Below are 20,920 nucleotides of genomic sequence, written 5' to 3'. Positions count from 1 at the left end.
ACACTCATAGAACATGATGTTAGACTCTGTTTGACAATGACTCACACACATAGCCACACACTCATAGAACACCATGTTAAACTCTGTCTGACACTGGCTCACACACATAGCCACACACTCATAGAACACCATGTTAAACTCTGTCTGACATTGACTCACACACATAGCCACACACTCATAGAACACCATGTTAGACTCTGTTTGACAATGACTCACACACATAGCCACACACTCATAGAACATGATGTTAGACTCTGTCTGACACTGACTCACACACATAGCCACACACTCATAGAACACCATGTTAAACTCTGTCTGACACTGACTCACACACATAGCCACACACTCATAGAACACCATGTTAAACTCTGCCTGACATTGACTCACACACATAGCCACACACTCATAGAACATGATGTTAAACTCTGTTTGACAATGACTCACACACATAGCCACACACTCATAGAACATGATGTTAGACTCTGTTTGACATTGACTCACACACATAGCCACTCACTCATAGAACATAATGTTAAACTCTGTTTGACAATGACTCACACACATAGCCACACACTCATAGAACATGATGTTAAACTCTGTTTGACAGTGACTCACACACATAGCCACACACTCATAGAACATGATGTTAAACTCTGTTTGACAATGACTCACACACATAGCCACACACTCATAGAACATGATGTTAAACTCTGTTTGACAATGACTCACACACATAGCCACACACTCATAGAACATGATGTTAGACTCTGTTTGACATTGACTCACTCACATAGCCACACACTCATAGAACATAATGTTAGACTCTGTTTGACAATGACTCACACACATAGCCACACACTCATAGAACATGATGTTAAACTCTGTTTGACAATGACTCACACACATAGCCACACACTCATAGAACATGATGTTAAACTCTGTTTGACAATGACTCACACACATAGCCACACACTCATAGAACATGATGTTAAACTCTGTTTGACAATGACTCACACACATAGTCACACACTCATAGAACATGATGTTAAACTCTGTTTGACAATGACTCACACACATAGCCACACACTCATAGAACATGATGTTAAACTCTGTTTGACAATGACTCACACACATAGCCACACACTCATAGAACATGATGTTAAACTCTGTTTGACAATGACTCACACACATAGCCACACACTCATAGAACATGATGTTAAACTCTGTTTGACAATGACTCACACACATAGCCACACACTCATAGAACACCATGTTAGACTCTGTTTGACAATGACTCACACACATAGCCACACACTCATAGAACATGATGTTAAACTCTGTTTGACAATGACTCACACACATAGCCACACACTCATAGAACACCATGTTAAACTCTGTCTGACACTGGCTCACACACATAGCCACACACTCATAGAACACCATGTTAAACTCTGTCTGACATTGACTCACACACATAGCCACACACTCATAGAACACCATGTTAGACTCTGTTTGACAATGACTCACACACATAGCCACACACTCATAGAACATGATGTTAGACTCTGTCTGACACTGACTCACACACATAGCCACACACTCATAGAACACCATGTTAAACTCTGTCTGACACTGACTCACACACATAGCCACACACTCATAGAACACCATGTTAAACTCTGTCTGACATTGACTCACACACATAGCCACACACTCATAGAACATAATGTTAGACTCTGTTTGACATTGACTCACACACATAGCCACTCACTCATAGAACATAATGTTAAACTCTGTCTGACATTGACTCACACACATAGCCACACACTCATAGAACATGATGTTAAACTCTGTTTGACATTGACTCACACACATAGCCACACACTCATAGAACATAATGTTAGACTCTGTTTGACAATGACTCACACACATAGCCACACACTCATAGAACATGATGTTAAACTCTGTTTGACAATGACTCACACACATAGCCACACACTCATAGAACATGATCTTAAACTCTGTTTGACAATGACTCACACACATAGCCACACACTCATAGAACATGATGTTAAACTCTGTTTGACAATGACTCACACACATAGCCACACACTCATAGAACATGATGTTAAACTCTGTTTGACAATGACTCACACACATAGCCACACACTCATAGAACATGATGTTAAACTGTTTGACAATGACTCACACACATAGCCACACACTCATAGAACATGATGTTAAACTCTGTTTGACAATGACTCACACACATAGCCACACACTCATAGAACATAATGTTAGACTCTGTTTGACAATGACTCACACACATAGCCACACATTCATAGAACATGATGTTAGACTCTGTTTGACATTGACTCGCCTCTGTTTCAGATGACATTTCAGATATTGTGTTGTGCATGCCCCATAGAGGGCGCCTCAACTTTCTCACATGTATGCTGGACTTTCCGCCAGCTGTTCTGTTCAGAAAGGTACATTTTCATCTACATGTATGATTTACCCAAGTAGTGTTTCAACTCTTCAGAAATGTATCATAATTCACATATAAGTCATACAGATTTAAAAAAAGGAACAACTGAACTGTGTGACAATGTTCAGATACGGGGGAAGACTGAACTGTGTGACAATGTTCTGATGCTGTTGAAGACTGAACTGTGTGACAATGTTGTATGTTACAGTTGCAGGGGAAGACTGAACTGTGTGACAATGTTCTGTGTTACAGATGCAGGGGAAGACTGAACTGTGTGACAATGTTGTATGTTACAGTTGCAGGGGAAGACTGAACTGTGTGACAATGTTGTATGTTACAGTTGCAGGGGAAGACTGAACTGTGTGACAATGTTGTATGTTACAGTTGCAGGGGAAGACTGAACTGTGTGACAATGTTGTATGTTACAGATGCAGGGGAAGACTGAACTGTGTGACAATGTTGTATGTTACAGTTGCAGGGGAAGCCTGAACTGTGTGACAATGTTGTATGTTACAGATGCAGGGGAAGCCTGAACTGTGTGACAATGTTCTGTGTTACAGATGCAGGGGAAGACTGAACTGTGTGACAATGTTGTATGTTACAGATGCAGGGGAAGCCTGAACTGTGTGACAATGTTGTATGTTACAGTTGCAGGGGAAGCCTGAACTGTGTGACAATGTTCTGTGTTACAGATGCAGGGGAAGACTGAACTGTGTGACAATGTTGTATGTTACAGATGCAGGGGAAGCCTGAACTGTGTGACAATGTTGTATGTTACAGTTGCAGGGGAAGCCTGAACTGTGTGACAATGTTCTGTGTTACAGATGCAGGGGAAGACTGAACTGTGTGACAATGTTCTGTGTTACAGATGCAGGGGAAGACTGAACTGTGTGACAATGTTGTATGTTACAGTTGCAGGGGAAGACTGAACTGTGTGACAATGTTCTGTGTTACAGTTACAGTGTGCAGGGGAAGAAGACTGAACTGTGTGACAATGTTGTATGTTACAGATGCAGGGGAAGACTGAACTGTGTGACAATGTTGTATGTTACAGTTGCAGGGGAAGACTGAACTGTGTGACAATGTTCTGTGTTACAGTTGCAGGGGAAGACTGAACTGTGTGACAATGTTGTATGTTACAGATGCAGGGGAAGCCTGAACTGTGTGACAATGTTGTATGTTACAGATGCAGGGGAAGACTGAACTGTGTGACAATGTTCTGTGTTACAGTTGCAGGGGAAGACTGAACTGTGTGACAATGTTGTATGTTACAGATGCAGGGGAAGACTGAACTGTGTGACAATGTTGTATGTTACAGATGCAGGGGAAGACTGAACTGTGTGACAATGTTGTATGTTACAGATGCAGGGGAAGCCTGAACTGTGTGACAATGTTCTGTGTTACAGATGCAGGGGAAGCCTGAACTGTGTGACAATGTTCTGTGTTACAGATGCAGGGGAAGCCTGAACTGTGTGACAATGTTCTGTGTTACAGATGCAGGGGAAGCCTGAACTGTGTGACAATGTTCTGTGTTACAGATGCAGGGGAAGCCTGAACTGTGTGACAATGTTCTGTGTTACAGATGCAGGGGAAGACTGAACTGTGTGACAATGTTCTGTGTTACAGATGCAGGGGAAGACTGAACTGTGTGACAATGTTCTGTGTTACAGATGCAGGGGAAGACTGAACTGTGTGACAATGTTGTATGTTACAGTTGCAGGGGAAGCCTGAACTGTGTGACAATGTTGTATGTTACAGATGCAGGGGAAGACTGAACTGTGTGACAATGTTCTGTGTTACAGATGCAGGGGAAGACTGAACTGTGTGACAATGTTCTGTGTTACAGATGCAGGGGAAGCCTGAACTGTGTGACAATGTTCTGTGTTACAGATGCAGGGGAAGCCCTGAACTGTGTGACAATGTTCTGTGTTACAGATGCAGGGGAAGACTGAACTGTGTGACAATGTTGTATGTTACAGATGCAGGGGAAGACTGAACTGTGTGACAATGTTCTGTGTTACAGATGCAGGGGAAGACTGAACTGTGTGACAATGTTGTATGTTACAGTTGCAGGGGAAGCCTGAACTGTGTGACAATGTTGTATGTTACAGATGCAGGGGAAGACTGAACTGTGTGACAATGTTCTGTGTTACAGATGCAGGGGAAGACTGAACTGTGTGACAATGTTCTGTGTTACAGATGCAGGGGAAGACTGAACTGTGTGACAATGTTGTATGTTACAGATGCAGGGGAAGACTGAACTGTGTGACAATGTTCTGTGTTACAGATGCAGGGGAAGACTGAACTGTGTGACAATGTTGTATGTTACAGATGCAGGGGAAGACTGAACTGTGTGACAATGTTGTATGTTACAGATGCAGGGGAAGCCTGAACTGTGTGACAATGTTCTGTGTTACAGATGCAGGGAAGCCTGAACTGTGTGACAATGTTCTGTGTTACAGATGCAGGGAAGCCTGAACTGTGTGACAATGTTCTGTGTTACAGATGCAGGGGAAGACTGAACTGTGTGACAATGTTCTGTGTTACAGATGCAGGGGAAGACTGAACTGTGTGACAATGTTCTGTGTTACAGATGCAGGGGAAGACTGAACTGTGTGACAATGTTGTATGTTACAGATGCAGGGGAAGACTGAACTGTGTGACAATGTTCTATGTTACAGATGCAGGGAAGCCTGAACTGTGTGACAATGTTCTGTGTTACAGATGCAGGGAAGAACTGTGTGATGACAACTGTTCTGTGTTACAGATGGGAAGACTGAACTGTGTGACAATGTTGTATGTTACAGATGCAGGGGAAGACTGAACTGTGTGACAATGTTACAGATGCAGGGGAAGACTGAATGTTACAGATGTTACAGATGGGGAAGACTGAACTGTGTGACAATGTTCTGTGTTACAGATGCAGGGGAAGCCTGAACTGTGTGACAATGTTTGTATGTTACAGATGCAGGGAAGACTGAACTGTGTGACAATGTTGACAATATGTTACAGATGCAGGGGAAGACTGAACTGTGTGACAATGTTGTATGTTACAGAAGACAGACTGAAACTGTGTGACAATGTTCTGTGTTACAGATGCAGGGGAAGACTGAACTGTGTGACAATGTTGTATGTTACAGATGCAGGGGAAGACTGAACTGTGTGACAATGTTGTATGTTACAGATGCAGGGGAAGCCTGAACTGTGTGACAATGTTCTGCGTTACAGATGCAGGGGAAGACTGAACTGTGTGACAATGTTGTGTGTTACAGATGCAGGGGAAGACTGAACTGTGTGACAATGTTCTGTGTTACAGATGCAGGGGAAGCCTGAACTGTGTGACAATGTTCTGTGTTACAGATGCAGGGGAAGACTGAACTGTGTGACAATGTTGTATGTTACAGATGCAGGGGAAGACTGAACTGTGTGACAATGTTGTATGTTACAGATGCAGGGGAAGACTGAACTGTGTGACAATGTTCTGTGTTACAGATGCAGGGGAAGAACTGAACTGTGTTACAGATCACAGGGAAGAGACTGAACTGTGTGACAATGTTGTATGTTACAGATGCAGGGAAGACTGAACTGTGTGACAATGTTGTATGTTACAGATGCAGGGAAGACTGAACTGTGTGACAATGTTGTATGTTACAGATGCAGGGAAGACTGAACTGTGTGACAATGTTGTATGTTACAGATGCAGGGGAAGACTGAACTGTGTGACAATGTTGTATGTTACAGATGCAGGGGAAGACTGAACTGTGTGACAATGTTGTATGTTACAGATGCAGGGGAAGACTGAACTGTGTGACAATGTTGTATGTTACAGATGCAGGGGAAGACTGAACTGTGTGACAATGTTGTATGTTACAGATGCAGGGGAAGACTGAACTGTGTGACAATGTTCTGTGTTACAGATGCAGGGGAAGACTGAACTGTGTGACAATGTTGTATGTTACAGATGCAGGGGAAGACTGAACTGTGTGACAATGTTGTATGTTACAGATGCAGGGGAAGACTGAACTGTGTGACAATGTTGTATGTTACAGATGCAGGGGAAGACTGAACTGTGTGACAATGTTCTGTGTTACAGATGCAGGGGAAGACTGAACTGTGTGACAATGTTGTATGTTACAGATGCAGGGGAAGACTGAACTGTGTGACAATGTTGTATGTTACAGATGCAGGGGAAGACTGAACTGTGTGACAATGTTGTATGTTACAGATGCAGGGGAAGACTGAACTGTGTGACAATGTTCTGTGTTACAGATGCAGGGGAAGACTGAACTGTGTGACAATGTTGTATGTTACAGATGCAGGGGAAGCCTGAACTGTGTGACAATGTTGTATGTTACAGATGCAGGGGAAGACTGAACTGTGTGACAATGTTGTATGTTACAGATGCAGGGAAGCCTGAACTGTGTGACAATGTTGTATGACAGATGAAAGACTGAACTTGACAATGTTGTATGTTACAGATGGGAAGACTGAACTGTGTGACAATGTTACAGATGTGAATGTTACAGATGCAGATGGGAAGACTGAACTGTGTGACAATGTTCTGTGTTACAGATGCAGGGAAGACTGAACTGTGTGACAATGTTGTATGTTACAGATGCAGGGAAGACTGAACTGTGTGACAATGTTCTATGTTACAGATGCAGGGAAGACTGAACTGTGTGACAATGTTGTATGTTACAGATGCAGGGGAAGACTGAACTGTGTGACAATGTTCTGTGTTACAGATGCAGGGGAAGACTGAACTGTGTGACAATGTTGTATGTTACAGATGCAGGGGAAGACTGAACTGTGTGACAATGTTCTATGTTACAGATGCAGGGGAAGACTGAACTGTGTGACAATGTTGTATGTTACAGATGCAGGGGAAGACTGAACTGTGTGACAATGTTGTATGTTACAGATGCAGGGGAAGACTGAACTGTGTGACAATGTTGTATGTTACAGATGCAGGGGAAGCCTGAACTGTGTGACAATGTTGTATGTTACAGATGCAGGGGAAGACTGAACTGTGTGACAATGTTCTGTGTTACAGATGCAGGGGAAGCCTGAACTGTGTGACAATGTTGTATGTTACAGATGCAGGGGAAGACTGAACTGTGTGACAATGTTGTATGTTACAGATGCAGGGGAAGACTGAACTGTGTGACAATGTTGTATGTTACAGATGCAGGGAAGACTGAACTGTGTGACAATGTTGTATGTTACAGATGCATGTTGTATGGGGAAGACTGAACTGTGTGACAATGTTGTATGTTACAGATGCAGGGGAAGACTGAACTGTGTGACAATGTTGTATGTTACAGATGCAGGGGAAGACTGAACTGTGTGACAATGTTCTGTGTTACAGATGCAGGGGAAGACTGAACTGTGTGACAATGTTCTGTGTTACAGATGCAGGGGAAGCCTGAACTGTGTGACAATGTTCTGTGTTACAGATGCAGGGGAAGCCTGAACTGTGTGACAATGTTCTGTGTTACAGATGCAGGGGAAGACTGAACTGTGTGACAATGTTCTGTGTTACAGATGCAGGGGAAGGGAAGACTGAACTGTGTGTGACAATGTGACAATGTATGTTACAGATGCAGGGGAAGACTGAACTGTGTGACAATGTTGTATGTTACAGTTGCAGGGGAAGACTGAACTGTGTGACAATGTTGTATGTTACAGATGCAGGGGAAGACTGAACTGTGTGACAATGTTCTGTGTTACAGATGCAGGGGAAGACTGAACTGTGTGACAATGTTCTATGTTACAGATGCAGGGGAAGACTGAACTGTGTGACAATGTTCTGTGTTACAGATGCAGGGGGGAAAGACTGAACTGTGTGACAATGTTCTGTGTTACAGATGCAGGGGAAGACTGAACTGTGTGACAATGTTGTATGTTACAGATGCAGGGGAAGACTGAACTGTGTGACAATGTTCTGTGTTACAGATGCAGGGGAAGACTGAACTGTGTGACAATGTTCTGTGTTACAGATGCAGGGGAAGACTGAACTGTGTGACAATGTTCTGTGTTACAGATGCAGGGGAAGACTGACTGTGTGACAAACTGTGTGACTGTGTGACAATGTTGTATGTTACAGATGCTGAACTGTGTGGGAAGACTGAACTGTGTGACAATGTTCTGTGTTACAGATGCAGGGAAGACTGAACTGTGTGACAATGTTGTATGTTACAGATGCAGGGGAAGACTGAACTGTGTGACAATGTTGTATGTTACAGATGCAGGGGAAGCCTGAACTGTGTGACAATGTTCTGTGTTACAGATGCAGGGGAAGCCTGAACTGTGTGACAATGTTGTATGTTACAGTTGCAGGGAAGACTGAACTGTGTGACAATGTTGTATGTTACAGATGCAGGGAAGACTGAACTGTGTGACAATGTTGTATGTTACAGATGCAGGGAAGACTGAACTGTGTGACAATGTTGTATGTTACAGATGCAGGGGAACTGAACTGTGTGACAAATGTTACAGATGCAGGGGAAGCCTGAACTGTGTGACAATGTTGTATGTTACAGATGCAGGGGAAGACTGAACTGTGTGACAATGTTGTATGTTACAGATGCAGGGGAAAGAACTGTGTGAACTGTGTGAACTGAATGTTGACTGTGTTGTTACAGATGCAGGGGAAGACTGAACTGTGTGACAATGTTCTGTGTTACAGATGCAGGGGAAGACTGAACTGTGTGACAATGTTGTATGTTACAGATGCAGGGGAAGACTGAACTGTGTGACAATGTTGTATGTTACAGATGCAGGGAAGACTGAACTGTGTGACAATGTTGTTGTGTGTTACAGATGCAGGGGAAGACTGAACTGTGTGACAATGTTGTATGTTACAGATGCAGGGGAAGACTGAACTGTGTGACAATGTTGTATGTTACAGATGCAGGGGAAGACTGAACTGTGTGACAATGTTGTATGTTACAGATGCAGGGGAAGACTGAACTGTGTGACAATGTTGTATGTTACAGATGCAGGGAAGACTGAACTGTGTGACAATGTTGTACTGTTACATGTTGATGCAGGGGAAGACTGAACTGTGTGACAATGTTGTATGTTACAGATGCAGGGGAAGACTGAACTGTGTGACAATGTTGTATGTTACAGATGCAGGGGAAGACTGAACTGTGTGACAATGTTGACAATGTTACAGATGCAGGGGAAGACTGAACTGTGTGACAATGTTGTATGTTACAGATGCAGGGGAAGCCTGAACTGTGTGACAATGTTGTATGTTACAGATGCAGGGGAAGACTGAACTGTGTGACAATGTTGTATGTTACAGATGCAGGGGAAGACTGAACTGTGTGACAATGTTGACTGTGTTACAGTTGCAGGGGAAGACTGAACTGTGTGACAATGTTCTGTGTTACAGATGCAGGGGAAGCCTGAACTGTGTGACAATGTTGTATGTTACAGATGCAGGGGAAGACTGAACTGTGTGACAATGTTCTGTGTTACAGATGCAGGGGAAGCCTGAACTGTGTGACAATGTTCTGTGTTACAGATGCAGGGGAAGCCTGAACTGTGTGACAATGTTGTATGTTACAGATGCAGGGGAAGACTGAACTGTGTGACAATGTTGTATGTTACAGATGCAGGGGAAGACTGAACTGTGTGACAATGTTGTATGTTACAGATGCAGGGGAAGACTGAACTGTGTGACAATGTTGTATGTTACAGATGCAGGGGAAGACTGAACTGTGTGACAATGTTGTATGTTACAGATGCAGGGGAAGACTGAACTGTGTGACAATGTTGTATGTTACAGTTGCAGGGGAAGCCTGAACTGTGTGACAATGTTCTGTGTTACAGATGCAGGGGAAGACTGAACTGTGTGACAATGTTCTGTGTTACAGATGCAGGGGAAGACTGAACTGTGTGACAATGTTGTATGTTACAGATGCAGGGGAAGACTGAACTGTGTGACAATGTTGTATGTTACAGATGCAGGGGAAGACTGAACTGTGTGACAATGTTCTGTGTTACAGATGCAGGGGAAGACTGAACTGTGTGACAATGTTGTATGTTACAGATGCAGGGGAAGGCCTGAACTGTGTGACAATGTTGTATGTTACAGTTGCAGGGGAAGACTGAACTGTGTGACAATGTTGTATGTTACAGATGCAGGGGAAGACTGAACTGTGTGACAATGTTGTATGTTACAGATGCAGGGGAAGACTGAACTGTGTGACAATGTTCTGTGTTACAGATGCAGGGGAAGACTGAACTGTGTGACAATGTTGTATGTTACAGATGCAGGGGAAGCCTGAACTGTGTGACAATGTTGTATGTTACAGATGCAGGGGAAGCCTGAACTGTGTGACAATGTTGTATGTTACAGATGCAGGGGAAGCCTGAACTGTGTGACAATGTTCTGTGTTACAGATGCAGGGGAAGACTGAACTGTGTGACAATGTTCTGTGTTACAGATGCAGGGGAAGACTGAACTGTGTGACAATGTTCTGTGTTACAGATGCAGGGGAAGCCTGAACTGTGTGACAATGTTGTATGTTACAGATGCAGGGGAAGCCTGAACTGTGTGACAATGTTCTGTGTTACAGATGCAGGGGAAGCCTGAACTGTGTGACAATGTTCTGTGTTACAGTTGCAGGGGAAGCCTGAACTGTGTGACAATGTTCTGTGTTACAGATGCAGGGGAAGCCTGAACTGTGTGACAATGTTCTGTGTTACAGATGCAGGGGAAGACTGAACTGTGTGACAATGTTCTGTGTTACAGTTGCAGGGGAAGCCTGAACTGTGTGACAATGTTGTATGTTACAGATGCAGGGGAAGCCTGAACTGTGTGACAATGTTGTATGTTACAGTTGCAGGGGAAGCCTGAACTGTGTGACAATGTTGTATGTTACAGATGCAGGGGAAGACTGAACTGTGTGACAATGTTGTATGTTACAGATGCAGGGGAAGACTGAACTGTGTGACAATGTTCTGTGTTACAGTTGCAGGGGAAGCCTGAACTGTGTGACAATGTTCTGTGTTACAGATGCAGGGGAAGCCTGAACTGTGTGACAATGTTCTGTGTTACAGATGCAGGGGAAGACTGAACTGTGTGACAATGTTCTGTGTTACAGATGCAGGGGAAGACTGAACTGTGTGACAATGTTCTGTGTTACAGTTGCAGGGGAAGACTGAACTGTGTGACAATGTTGTATGTTACAGATGCAGGGGAAGACTGAACTGTGTGACAATGTTGTATGTTACAGTTGCAGGGGAAGACTGAACTGTGTGACAATGTTGTATGTTACAGATGCAGGGGAAGACTGAACTGTGTGACAATGTTCTGTGTTACAGATGCAGGGGAAGACTGAACTGTGTGACAATGTTGTATGTTACAGTTGCAGGGGAAGCCTGAACTGTGTGACAATGTTCTGTGTTACAGATGCAGGGGAAGCCTGAACTGTGTGACAATGTTCTGTGTTACAGTTGCAGGGGAAGCCTGAACTGTGTGACAATGTTGTATGTTACAGATGCAGGGGAAGACTGAACTGTGTGACAATGTTGTATGTTACAGATGCAGGGGAAGACTGAACTGTGTGACAATGTTGTATGTTACAGTTGCAGGGGAAGCCTGAACTGTGTGACAATGTTGTGTGTTACAGATGCAGGGGAAGACTGAACTGTGTGACAATGTTGTATGTTACAGATGCAGGGGAAGACTGAACTGTGTGACAATGTTGTATGTTACAGATGCAGGGGAAGACTGAACTGTGTGACAATGTTGTATGTTACAGTTGCAGGGGAAGCCTGAACTGTGTGACAATGTTCTGTGTTACAGATGCAGGGGAAGACTGAACTGTGTGACAATGTTGTATGTTACAGTTGCAGGGGAAGCCTGAACTGTGTGACAATGTTGTATGTTACAGATGCAGGGGAAGACTGAACTGTGTGACAATGTTCTGTGTTACAGATGCAGGGGAAGCCTGAACTGTGTGACAATGTTGTATGTTACAGTTGCAGGGGAAGACTGAACTGTGTGACAATGTTCTGTGTTACAGATGCAGGGGAAGACTGAACTGTGTGACAATGTTGTATGTTACAGTTGCAGGGGAAGCCTGAACTGTGTGACAATGTTCTGTGTTACAGATGCAGGGGAAGACTGAACTGTGTGACAATGTTGTATGTTACAGATGCAGGGGAAGACTGAACTGTGTGACAATGTTGTATGTTACAGTTGCAGGGGAAGCCTGAACTGTGTGACAATGTTCTGTGTTACAGATGCAGGAAGACTGAACTGTGTGACAATGTTGTATGTTACAGTTGCAGGGGAAGCCTGAACTGTGTGACAATGTTCTGTGTTACAGATGCAGGGGAAGACTGAACTGTGTGACAATGTTGTATGTTACAGATGCAGGGAAGACTGAACTGTGTGACAATGTTGTATGTTACAGATGCAGGGGAAGACTGAACTGTGTGACAATGTTGTATGTTACAGATGCAGGGAAGACTGAACTGTGTGACAATGTTCTGTGTTACAGATGCAGGGGAAGACTGAACTGTGTGACAATGTTGTATGTTACAGTTGCAGGGGAAGACTGAACTGTGTGACAATGTTCTGTGTTACAGATGCAGGGGAAGACTGAACTGTGTGACAATGTTGTATGTTACAGATGCAGGGGAAGACTGAACTGTGTGACAATGTTCTATGTTACAGATGCAGGGGAAGACTGAACTGTGTGACAATGTTGTATGTTACAGATGCAGGGGAAGCCTGAACTGTGTGACAATGTTCTGTGTTACAGATGCAGGGGAAGACTGAACTGTGTGACAATGTTGTATGTTACAGATGCAGGGGAAGACTGAACTGTGTGACAATGTTGTATGTTACAGATGCAGGGGAAGACTGAACTTCCAACAGATGCTAAGGGCACTGGAGACGTCTTGTCACATTCATGTGAGTGGAAGATGTAAAATAAAGAGGATTTGGGGGTTCTTCAACAGATGCATGGTGTTATTTCTTTAAATGCCAATTATTTTATTTCAATATTTTTTAAATTCCAATTGATTATCTTGTTTGTCAAATGTTCATTCTCTTAAAATAAATACTGAAATATTCTGGACCAGTATCAACATTGGAGCTTCACACTGAGCCTGGTTCAATGACAAGACACTAAAATAGCTTTCCAGTCAAATTATACCATTCTTTCATGACTGAAATATGCAGTTTTCAACATTAGTACTTTGTGGCTGCCATCTCAAATAAAACTGTGAACATTGTGTATCATGAGAACTTTCTCACCTTTAACAGACAGGTTAACATCTTTTCCAGCAAAAGCTTAATTTATGGCAGTCTAATTATTCAGTTAAGTGTGCAAAGGGTTTGCAGATGAGAGGCTGTGATTTTGATAACACTGCTACATTATTCTTCATAAAGGAATGTCATTTGTTTGTTGATTTAAGCAACTTGAACTGCTGATAAATAAGATGGAAGCAGTGATTTTTCTCAGTGAAGCAACAGGGGCGAGTGGGTCCAGGTATTTTGGATACCATAACGGAGATATACTACCATGGATGTCTGATGATGGATGATCTCCTACCATGGCGTTTATGTTGTCACAGATACATCCGTGGACCTGTTGTATGGCGGCAAGTCTCTCCATGTCTCTCTCATCCCAAACCCATCACATCTGGAGGTACGTCCTAGAATGGGCTTGTCTTAGAATTTTATCATTTGATCAAACAAGTATAAAATCTGTCACTTGTATAATTGGCAGGACTAGGTTCTTTCCTGGAGGGCTCTTTTAGATGATGTTATAGCCAACTTCATTTGGACACACATTTGGACATTTTTCTACAATTTATTAACATTATACATTTTTACCTTGATTGTACCATCTTATTGCCCTTGCTCAACCTTTTCTGCTTAAAGTGTAATGAGGTATGTTAGTAGTGGAACTCAATGCATAAATTCTGTGTTTGCAATGTTATGTATTTGTAGCTTTGGAACTTTCCAAAATTTTCTCAAAGTGATAATTTTGAAATATCATCTAATCAAAAGCCTTTGGACCAATGAAGCTGAAACTCCAGATGCTTGGTCCTGACAATGTTAACACCTCAGTTTCTGCAGGATATTCAAATCAAATTTTCAATTACACCACAAAGGCAGCCATATTTAAAAATACTTTTATGTCCATTAGTTATGTTTTGTTAAAAATGTAATCATTTTGTGTTTAAATGACATTAGAATTTGAGTGTTGCTATTATTAATTTCTCAGTATTTCAAGCAGAAAATATTTGAATACAAATTCTGACAGCCAAATTTGGATAAATTGGCTCCTTTTTATGACATTTTCAACTCTTGACTACATGTTTAGGTGAGCTACAGTGCTTTTACCTCCAGTCTCTTGAGATATCTGTGAATGTAAATGAACAGACCAGGCCGAAAACGTTAACATTTGATGTATTGCAGGCCAACAACCCTGTGGCTGTAGGGAAGGCGAGGGCCAAGCAGTTGTATGCAGGGGAAGGGGACTATGCCCCAGGGGATGACGGTCAGGTGGGGGAGAAGGTTCTCTGTGTACAGGTGCATGGAGATGCCTCGTTTACTGCTCAGGTGAGTCAAACATGGTAGTGTCACAACACTGAGAAATTAACAATAGGAAAAGTTATGTTGCTAAAGACTATAAAACATATGTTATCAGGCAATGAATTATGAAATTAATTCAGTCCTCAAAAGTTGACATTTATGCCTGAATCTGATGTAATAAGGTACTGTCACATACAATACTTTGATGTTTGTGAGCTGCAGCTGGTGCATAAAAAAAGAATAATTTTATTAGTTTCATCATTGCATGGAATTCTATTGATAACCACCATGATCATGTGAACATGAGTGTATACAACACTATACAACAGGTATTACGTAATCATGACTGTATCCAGATGATCACTTTGGCACAATACAGGAGAAACCAGCTTCTAAATCTTCTATACAAAGACTTCAGCTAACACCATTAGCTATCCTTCAATAAAATCAATAAAAATAAATATTGTTTTTCTACAATACAACAGGAATTGCACAAACTGAAAGAACTTTTACCTCCTTAGTTCATTACTGGTTGACCCGTGAAGGTCCGGGATAGAATTGATCTTCAGTAACCCATGCTTGTCGTAACAGACGATCGGGTGGTCAGACTCTCTGACTGGTTGACACATGTCATCATATCCCAATTGTGTAGATCGATGTTCATGATGTTGATCTCTGGATTGTCTGGTCCAGACTCGATTATTTACAGACCGCCGCCATATAGCTGGAATATTGCTGAGTGCGGCGTAAAACTAAACTCACTCACTCATTACTGGGAACTTTAGATTCCCAGATTTCATGTAAATCAGCTGAGGAGTCATCTGAGTAGTCAGACTCATTGACTTGATTGCGAGACATTGTACCCAATGATGGGGATCAGTGCTACATTATCTGATTCACTGGGGATTCGCTGTGTGGAGTTTGTTGTCCATTAAGTTTATGACATAATGTATTGTGATGTATTCTTTTTGATCATATACTGAACAACATTAGAAACGCACCACACTAAAATGCACAGATGATGCTCAGATATCATGGGTACATTTCAGTCTGACGGGGATATTTCGTATTATATGGGTGGTGCGTTTCTAATGTTGTTCAGTATATATACATTGTATGTTATGCCTGTATTATACCCTTGGTCTACTGAAGCTTAACTGTAGAATCTTCATTATTGTTCTACAGATGTTGTGTACATGTTGTATTGCAGGGAATAGTGGCAGAAACATTTTGTATAGCTGAGTGTCCTCACTACCGCGTCGGCGGCAGCATTCACCTCATCGTCAACAACCAGATCGGCTTCACCACCGAGTCCTTACTGGGCAGGTACAGACATACACAGACTGACAATCTACCTCTGTGGAACAGACATGTTGCTTCAAGTACACGTATAAACTCTGTCTTCAACAAGCTGTAATTAGCAAAATAGATTACTTAGTAGATATTCATAAAATATTTAATCAATGCTAGAGGACAGGTATTTTACTTTTAATATTTATTTTGTTCAAGGCACCTATACTGTTGGTTAGGACGACATATGTGGTTGTTTGAAACCATGTGTATAAAGAAGGGACCTCCATTTTCCTCCTCTGTAGGTACAATACAAAGATACACTATGTTACTAATGTGTGGAGTCAGCAAAATGGGAGACATTGTTAGTTACATGATAAGGGGAATTACGTGAAACAAGGATAAAAATTTCATATATACTTTACTATTACGATAATATCTTTATCCACAGGTCATCCATATATGCCGGTGACCAGGCCAAGATCAATGGCTACCCAGTTCTCCACGTTAATGGCGATTCCCCAGAGGTGTGACACTTGCTAACATTACACTGTGGATACAGGCCACAGATCTCCATTGTCATGTACTGAAGTATTGGTCATACAGTAGATAACTGCATAAAAAGCATACTTTTACTTTGTTTTAAATATTTATGCATATATACAAGATGATTCGTATACAGATATGGCACCGGTTGGTTAATCATCACTGACTGAAAGTAAAATATCCAGTCTATTCTATCATGAGTTTTTCTTGTTTGCACTCACAATAGGTTTCTTTGCCAGGATGTTATAACAGCGACTTCTATAGCCATGGACTATCGACAGAGGTTCCATAAAGATGTCATCATCGATCTCATTTGTTTCCGCAAATGGGGTCACAATGAGTTAGACGACCCGACCTTCACGCAGCCGATCATGTATCATGCAATCAACTCTCGAAGCAGCATTCCAGACCTCTATGCTAAACAGCTGGTGGTAAGACAGGAGCAACTGGCATTACATATGTTCCTCTGTGTTTCCCCAATCCCATGAGTGGGTGGGTGAGTGGGTGGGTGAGTGGGGCAGGTGAGTGGGTGGGTGAGTGGGTGGGTGAGGCCGGCTGTCAAAGCAGAAGGGTTGGTTGGATGGGTAGTGAGTGATGTGATTGGAGGGGTGGACAGTCGGTCAGGCAGAGGGGTGGACAGTTGGTCAGGCAGAGGGTTGGTTGGATGGGTAGTGAGGCAGGTGGTTGGGTGGGTGGACAGTTGGTCAGGCAGAGGGGTGGACAGTTGGTCAGGCAGAGGGGTGGACAGTTGGTCAGGCAGAGGGGTGGTTGGATGGGTTGTGAGGCAGGTGGTTGGGTGGGTGGACAGTTGGTCAGGCAGAGGGTGGTTGGATGGGTAGTGAGGCAGGTGGTTGGGTGGGTGGACAGTCAGGTCAGGCAGAGGGTTGGTGGTTGGATGGTTGGGTGGGAGGCAGGTGGTTGGGTGGGTGGACAGTTGGTCAGGCAGCAGGGGTGGTTGGATGGGTTGTGAGGCAGGTGGTTGGGTGGGTGGACAGTTGGTCAGGCAGAGGGGTGGTTGGATGGGTAGTGAGGCAGGTGGTTGGGTGGGTGGACAGTCGGTCAGGCAGAGGGACGGACAGTTGGTCAGGCAGAGGGATGGACAGTTGGTCAGGCAGAGGGGTTGTTGGATGGGTTGTGAGGCAGGTGGTTGGGTGGGTGGACAGTTGGTCAGGCAGAGGGGTGGACAGTCGGTCAGGCAGAGGGGTGGTTGGATGGGTTGTGAGGCAGGTGGTTGGGTGGGTGGATAGTCAGTCAGGCAGAGGGTTGGTTGGATGGGTAGTGGTTGGATGGGTTGTAGAGGCAGGTGGTTGGGTGGGTGGACAGTTGGTCAGGCAGAGGGGTGGACAGTCGGTCAGGCAGAGGGGTGGACAGTTGGTCAGGCAGAGGGTTGGTTGGATGGGTAGTGAGGCAGGTGGTTGGGTGGGTGGACAGTCGGTCAGGCAGAGGGGGTGGACAGTTGGTCAGGGCAGCAGAGGACAGACAGTTGGTCAGGGCAGAGGGGGTGGACAGTCAGTCAGGCAGAGGGTGGCTGTTGGATGGAGTGGGTAAGTGAGGCAGGTGGTTGGGTGGGTGGACAGTTGGTCAGGCAGAGGGTTGGTTGGATGGGTAGTGAGGCAGGTGGTTGGGTGGGTGGACAGTCTGTCAGGCAGAAGGGTGGACAGTTGGTCAGGCAGAGGGGTGGACAGTTGGTCAGGCAGAGGGGAGGTTGGATGGGTTGTGAAGCAGGTGGTTGGATGGGTGGACAGTTGGTCAGGCAGAGGGTTGGTCAGATGGGTACTCAGGCAGCTTGTTTGGGACAGATGGGTAGGCAGGTGCACACAAATTCCTTCCTCCTGTTAATCATTCAAGAAATAGGCTGAAATGGTTCAGAATATGAACATTGCTTGTGCGATACTGAAGAATTTAAAGCTGGAAAAACATGCAAGACAGCAGAGTTACTTCCCTTGATTAGATATCTCTATGATAAGAAAAAGATGGTTGTATGAAACTGAAATTTATTATTTTGATCCAGGTGTACATAAAACATTTTCTTTTATAGCCAGACAGTAATTTGAAGAGCATCTGGATTTCAGGACAACGCGTTTTGTTGAGATATTTCTTAATAAGTCCAAAGTACTTTGTTTTTGATTGCATGAGGTTAATGAAAATAACCCATATGTTTATTATGTTGTTTTTTGTTTATATTAGTCTGAGGGTGTCTGTAGGAGTGAAGATCTAGACACAGTTGTACAGACATGGAACTCAGTGTTATCAGCTAACCTGGCCAAGGCAGACTCTTATGTTGTACAGGTAGGTGGTATTTGTAACCTACAAGGCAGAATTCTTGAACCAGTTATCAGATGTTTGGCATTTGTGGAATCAGCTAAATTCAGGATTTATAAAGGGGAACAATTTTTGTGGATAGATCCATTTCATCATACCAGCTTCTAAGTGCCACTTAACGAAGTGCATTTTTATATGGATGGGAATATTAAGGATATCGAAAGAAAACAAATTCATCTTCTCCAACACTCAAACTAACAAATTGTGGAAGTTCCAATATATAATTATCATGAGTGCTACATTCATTGTTTGATACCTCTCTCCACAAAGATCTGACAAATCATCTGCAGGACAGCATTCAAAACTATCATCAGTCCTTAGACCCGAAGCCGACTGAAAACCTTTCTGACCCACAGCTTTTGTTTTCTGCAGGTCCTTATGGCCGACAGCTTTTTCATCCAGAGTAACTAAGAATATTATGTTTTCAGAAAATATCATTTAGTAATTTCTGTTTGTTTATCTCGTTTTTATATTGTTGAGAAAGCAATTTAGATTACTGAGATATGATCTTTTAACCTTGAACAAGTTATCCGAATGCATTGCAAACTCCATACACTGACCGGGGTATTGCTTTCAGTTCATTTACAATGGTAGACGATATATGGTGGTGTGCAGAGTTTTGATATTGTGTTTCCTGTTAGTTTACTGTCAGAATGTGGCGAATTTTAGACGAGTCAGTCACTAGAGTTAAATTAAACTCTTTAACTCAGTTTGTTAGTTGTCACATTTTTTGTTTGCTGGGAATTACTTATATTGTAGCTTAAATATATAACCTACCCATTCTGATCAGTAACCACAATTTTTTTATGGTTTTGGGTCCTTAGGGTCTGCAGCTTTTGAGGGTTAAGGTCAAACACTGTGGCAGGAGGTAATGTCAGGTGAATTGTCTGATGTGACAGTTAGTGTGGAGGCTTCTGTATTCTTGGTCTGCTTCCTGTATCTTGCCATCATCCATAAACAGGAAGTTCCAAATGGAAAATAATAAAGGCCACATCCACGCTATTATATAGTGGAACATTTCATCACTCTGTTGCTTCTTGGAGCCAAGGCACACACAAACGGTAGTACTGTTGAAAGAATATTTGTGTTCTTTGTAGCTTTTCTTTTGTTGTAGTCAAATGTTGTTAATCAAGGTGGTAAGAGAAAACTGACATTTCATTGGCTACACAATTCCACACATTAATTGTTTAAATTTGGTCAGGGTTGATGTCATGTGACCTATGAAGAGTTTGTCTGATCGGTATATTGTCTCTGGTCTGATATTTGCATCAAGAGGTATCGGAATGAAAGGTGTAGTTTTTAAATACCCTCTCAGGACCCTAATTTTACTGTAGGGAATATATATTCATAAATGTGATTGTGTTCCCAGCCCAAGCATCTACAGAAGCAGTGGTCCCATCTGATACAGGCGTCGGACTCCGTCACGAACTGGGACACCGGAGTACGTGATGACGTCCTCAAGTTTGTCGGTGCCATGTCGGTACATATTCCAACAGATGTGGTAAGTAGACTTCTCTTGCAGTGGTCTATGTAAGGGTCTATGCTTGAAAATAATGTTTAAAATTAGCCATTTATATTGTGATAAGTGCTCAAATAACTGTTTTAGAATCATTGTTTTATGACCCTGCAAAATACGACTCAACTTACTAGGGGGCTGAAGGAGGAGGATTCAATGTGTACCTTGGATGATTCTGTGTCCTTGA

The 20,920-nt window shown here is 42.9% G+C and overlaps 1 protein-coding gene across 2 annotated transcripts in view; it reads left to right on the top strand.

The window, feature by feature from the left end:
* LOC124287400 (probable 2-oxoglutarate dehydrogenase E1 component DHKTD1, mitochondrial) overlaps window positions 1–20,920 on the top strand; it is a 47,414-nt gene that overhangs the window by 14,622 nt on the left and 11,872 nt on the right. For both annotated transcript variants that reach the window (XM_046723933.1, XM_046723934.1), the window contains 9 exons: window positions 2,392–2,489; window positions 13,364–13,427; window positions 14,093–14,166; window positions 14,943–15,086; window positions 16,270–16,385; window positions 16,801–16,876; window positions 17,135–17,326; window positions 19,083–19,184; window positions 20,587–20,718. In XM_046723933.1, coding sequence (XP_046579889.1) covers window positions 2,392–2,489; window positions 13,364–13,427; window positions 14,093–14,166; window positions 14,943–15,086; window positions 16,270–16,385; window positions 16,801–16,876; window positions 17,135–17,326; window positions 19,083–19,184; window positions 20,587–20,718 — 998 coding nt within the window. The remainder of the gene's footprint in view (window positions 1–2,391; window positions 2,490–13,363; window positions 13,428–14,092; window positions 14,167–14,942; window positions 15,087–16,269; window positions 16,386–16,800; window positions 16,877–17,134; window positions 17,327–19,082; window positions 19,185–20,586; window positions 20,719–20,920) is intronic.

Source organism: Haliotis rubra, unplaced genomic scaffold (genome assembly GCF_003918875.1).
Source record: "Haliotis rubra isolate DU_JTF1 unplaced genomic scaffold, ASM391887v1 Scf40, whole genome shotgun sequence".
Lineage (NCBI taxonomy): Eukaryota > Metazoa > Mollusca > Gastropoda > Lepetellida > Haliotidae > Haliotis > Haliotis rubra.
The sequence above is the reverse complement of the archived record's forward strand: the minus strand, read 5'-3'. Positions and strand labels throughout refer to the sequence as shown.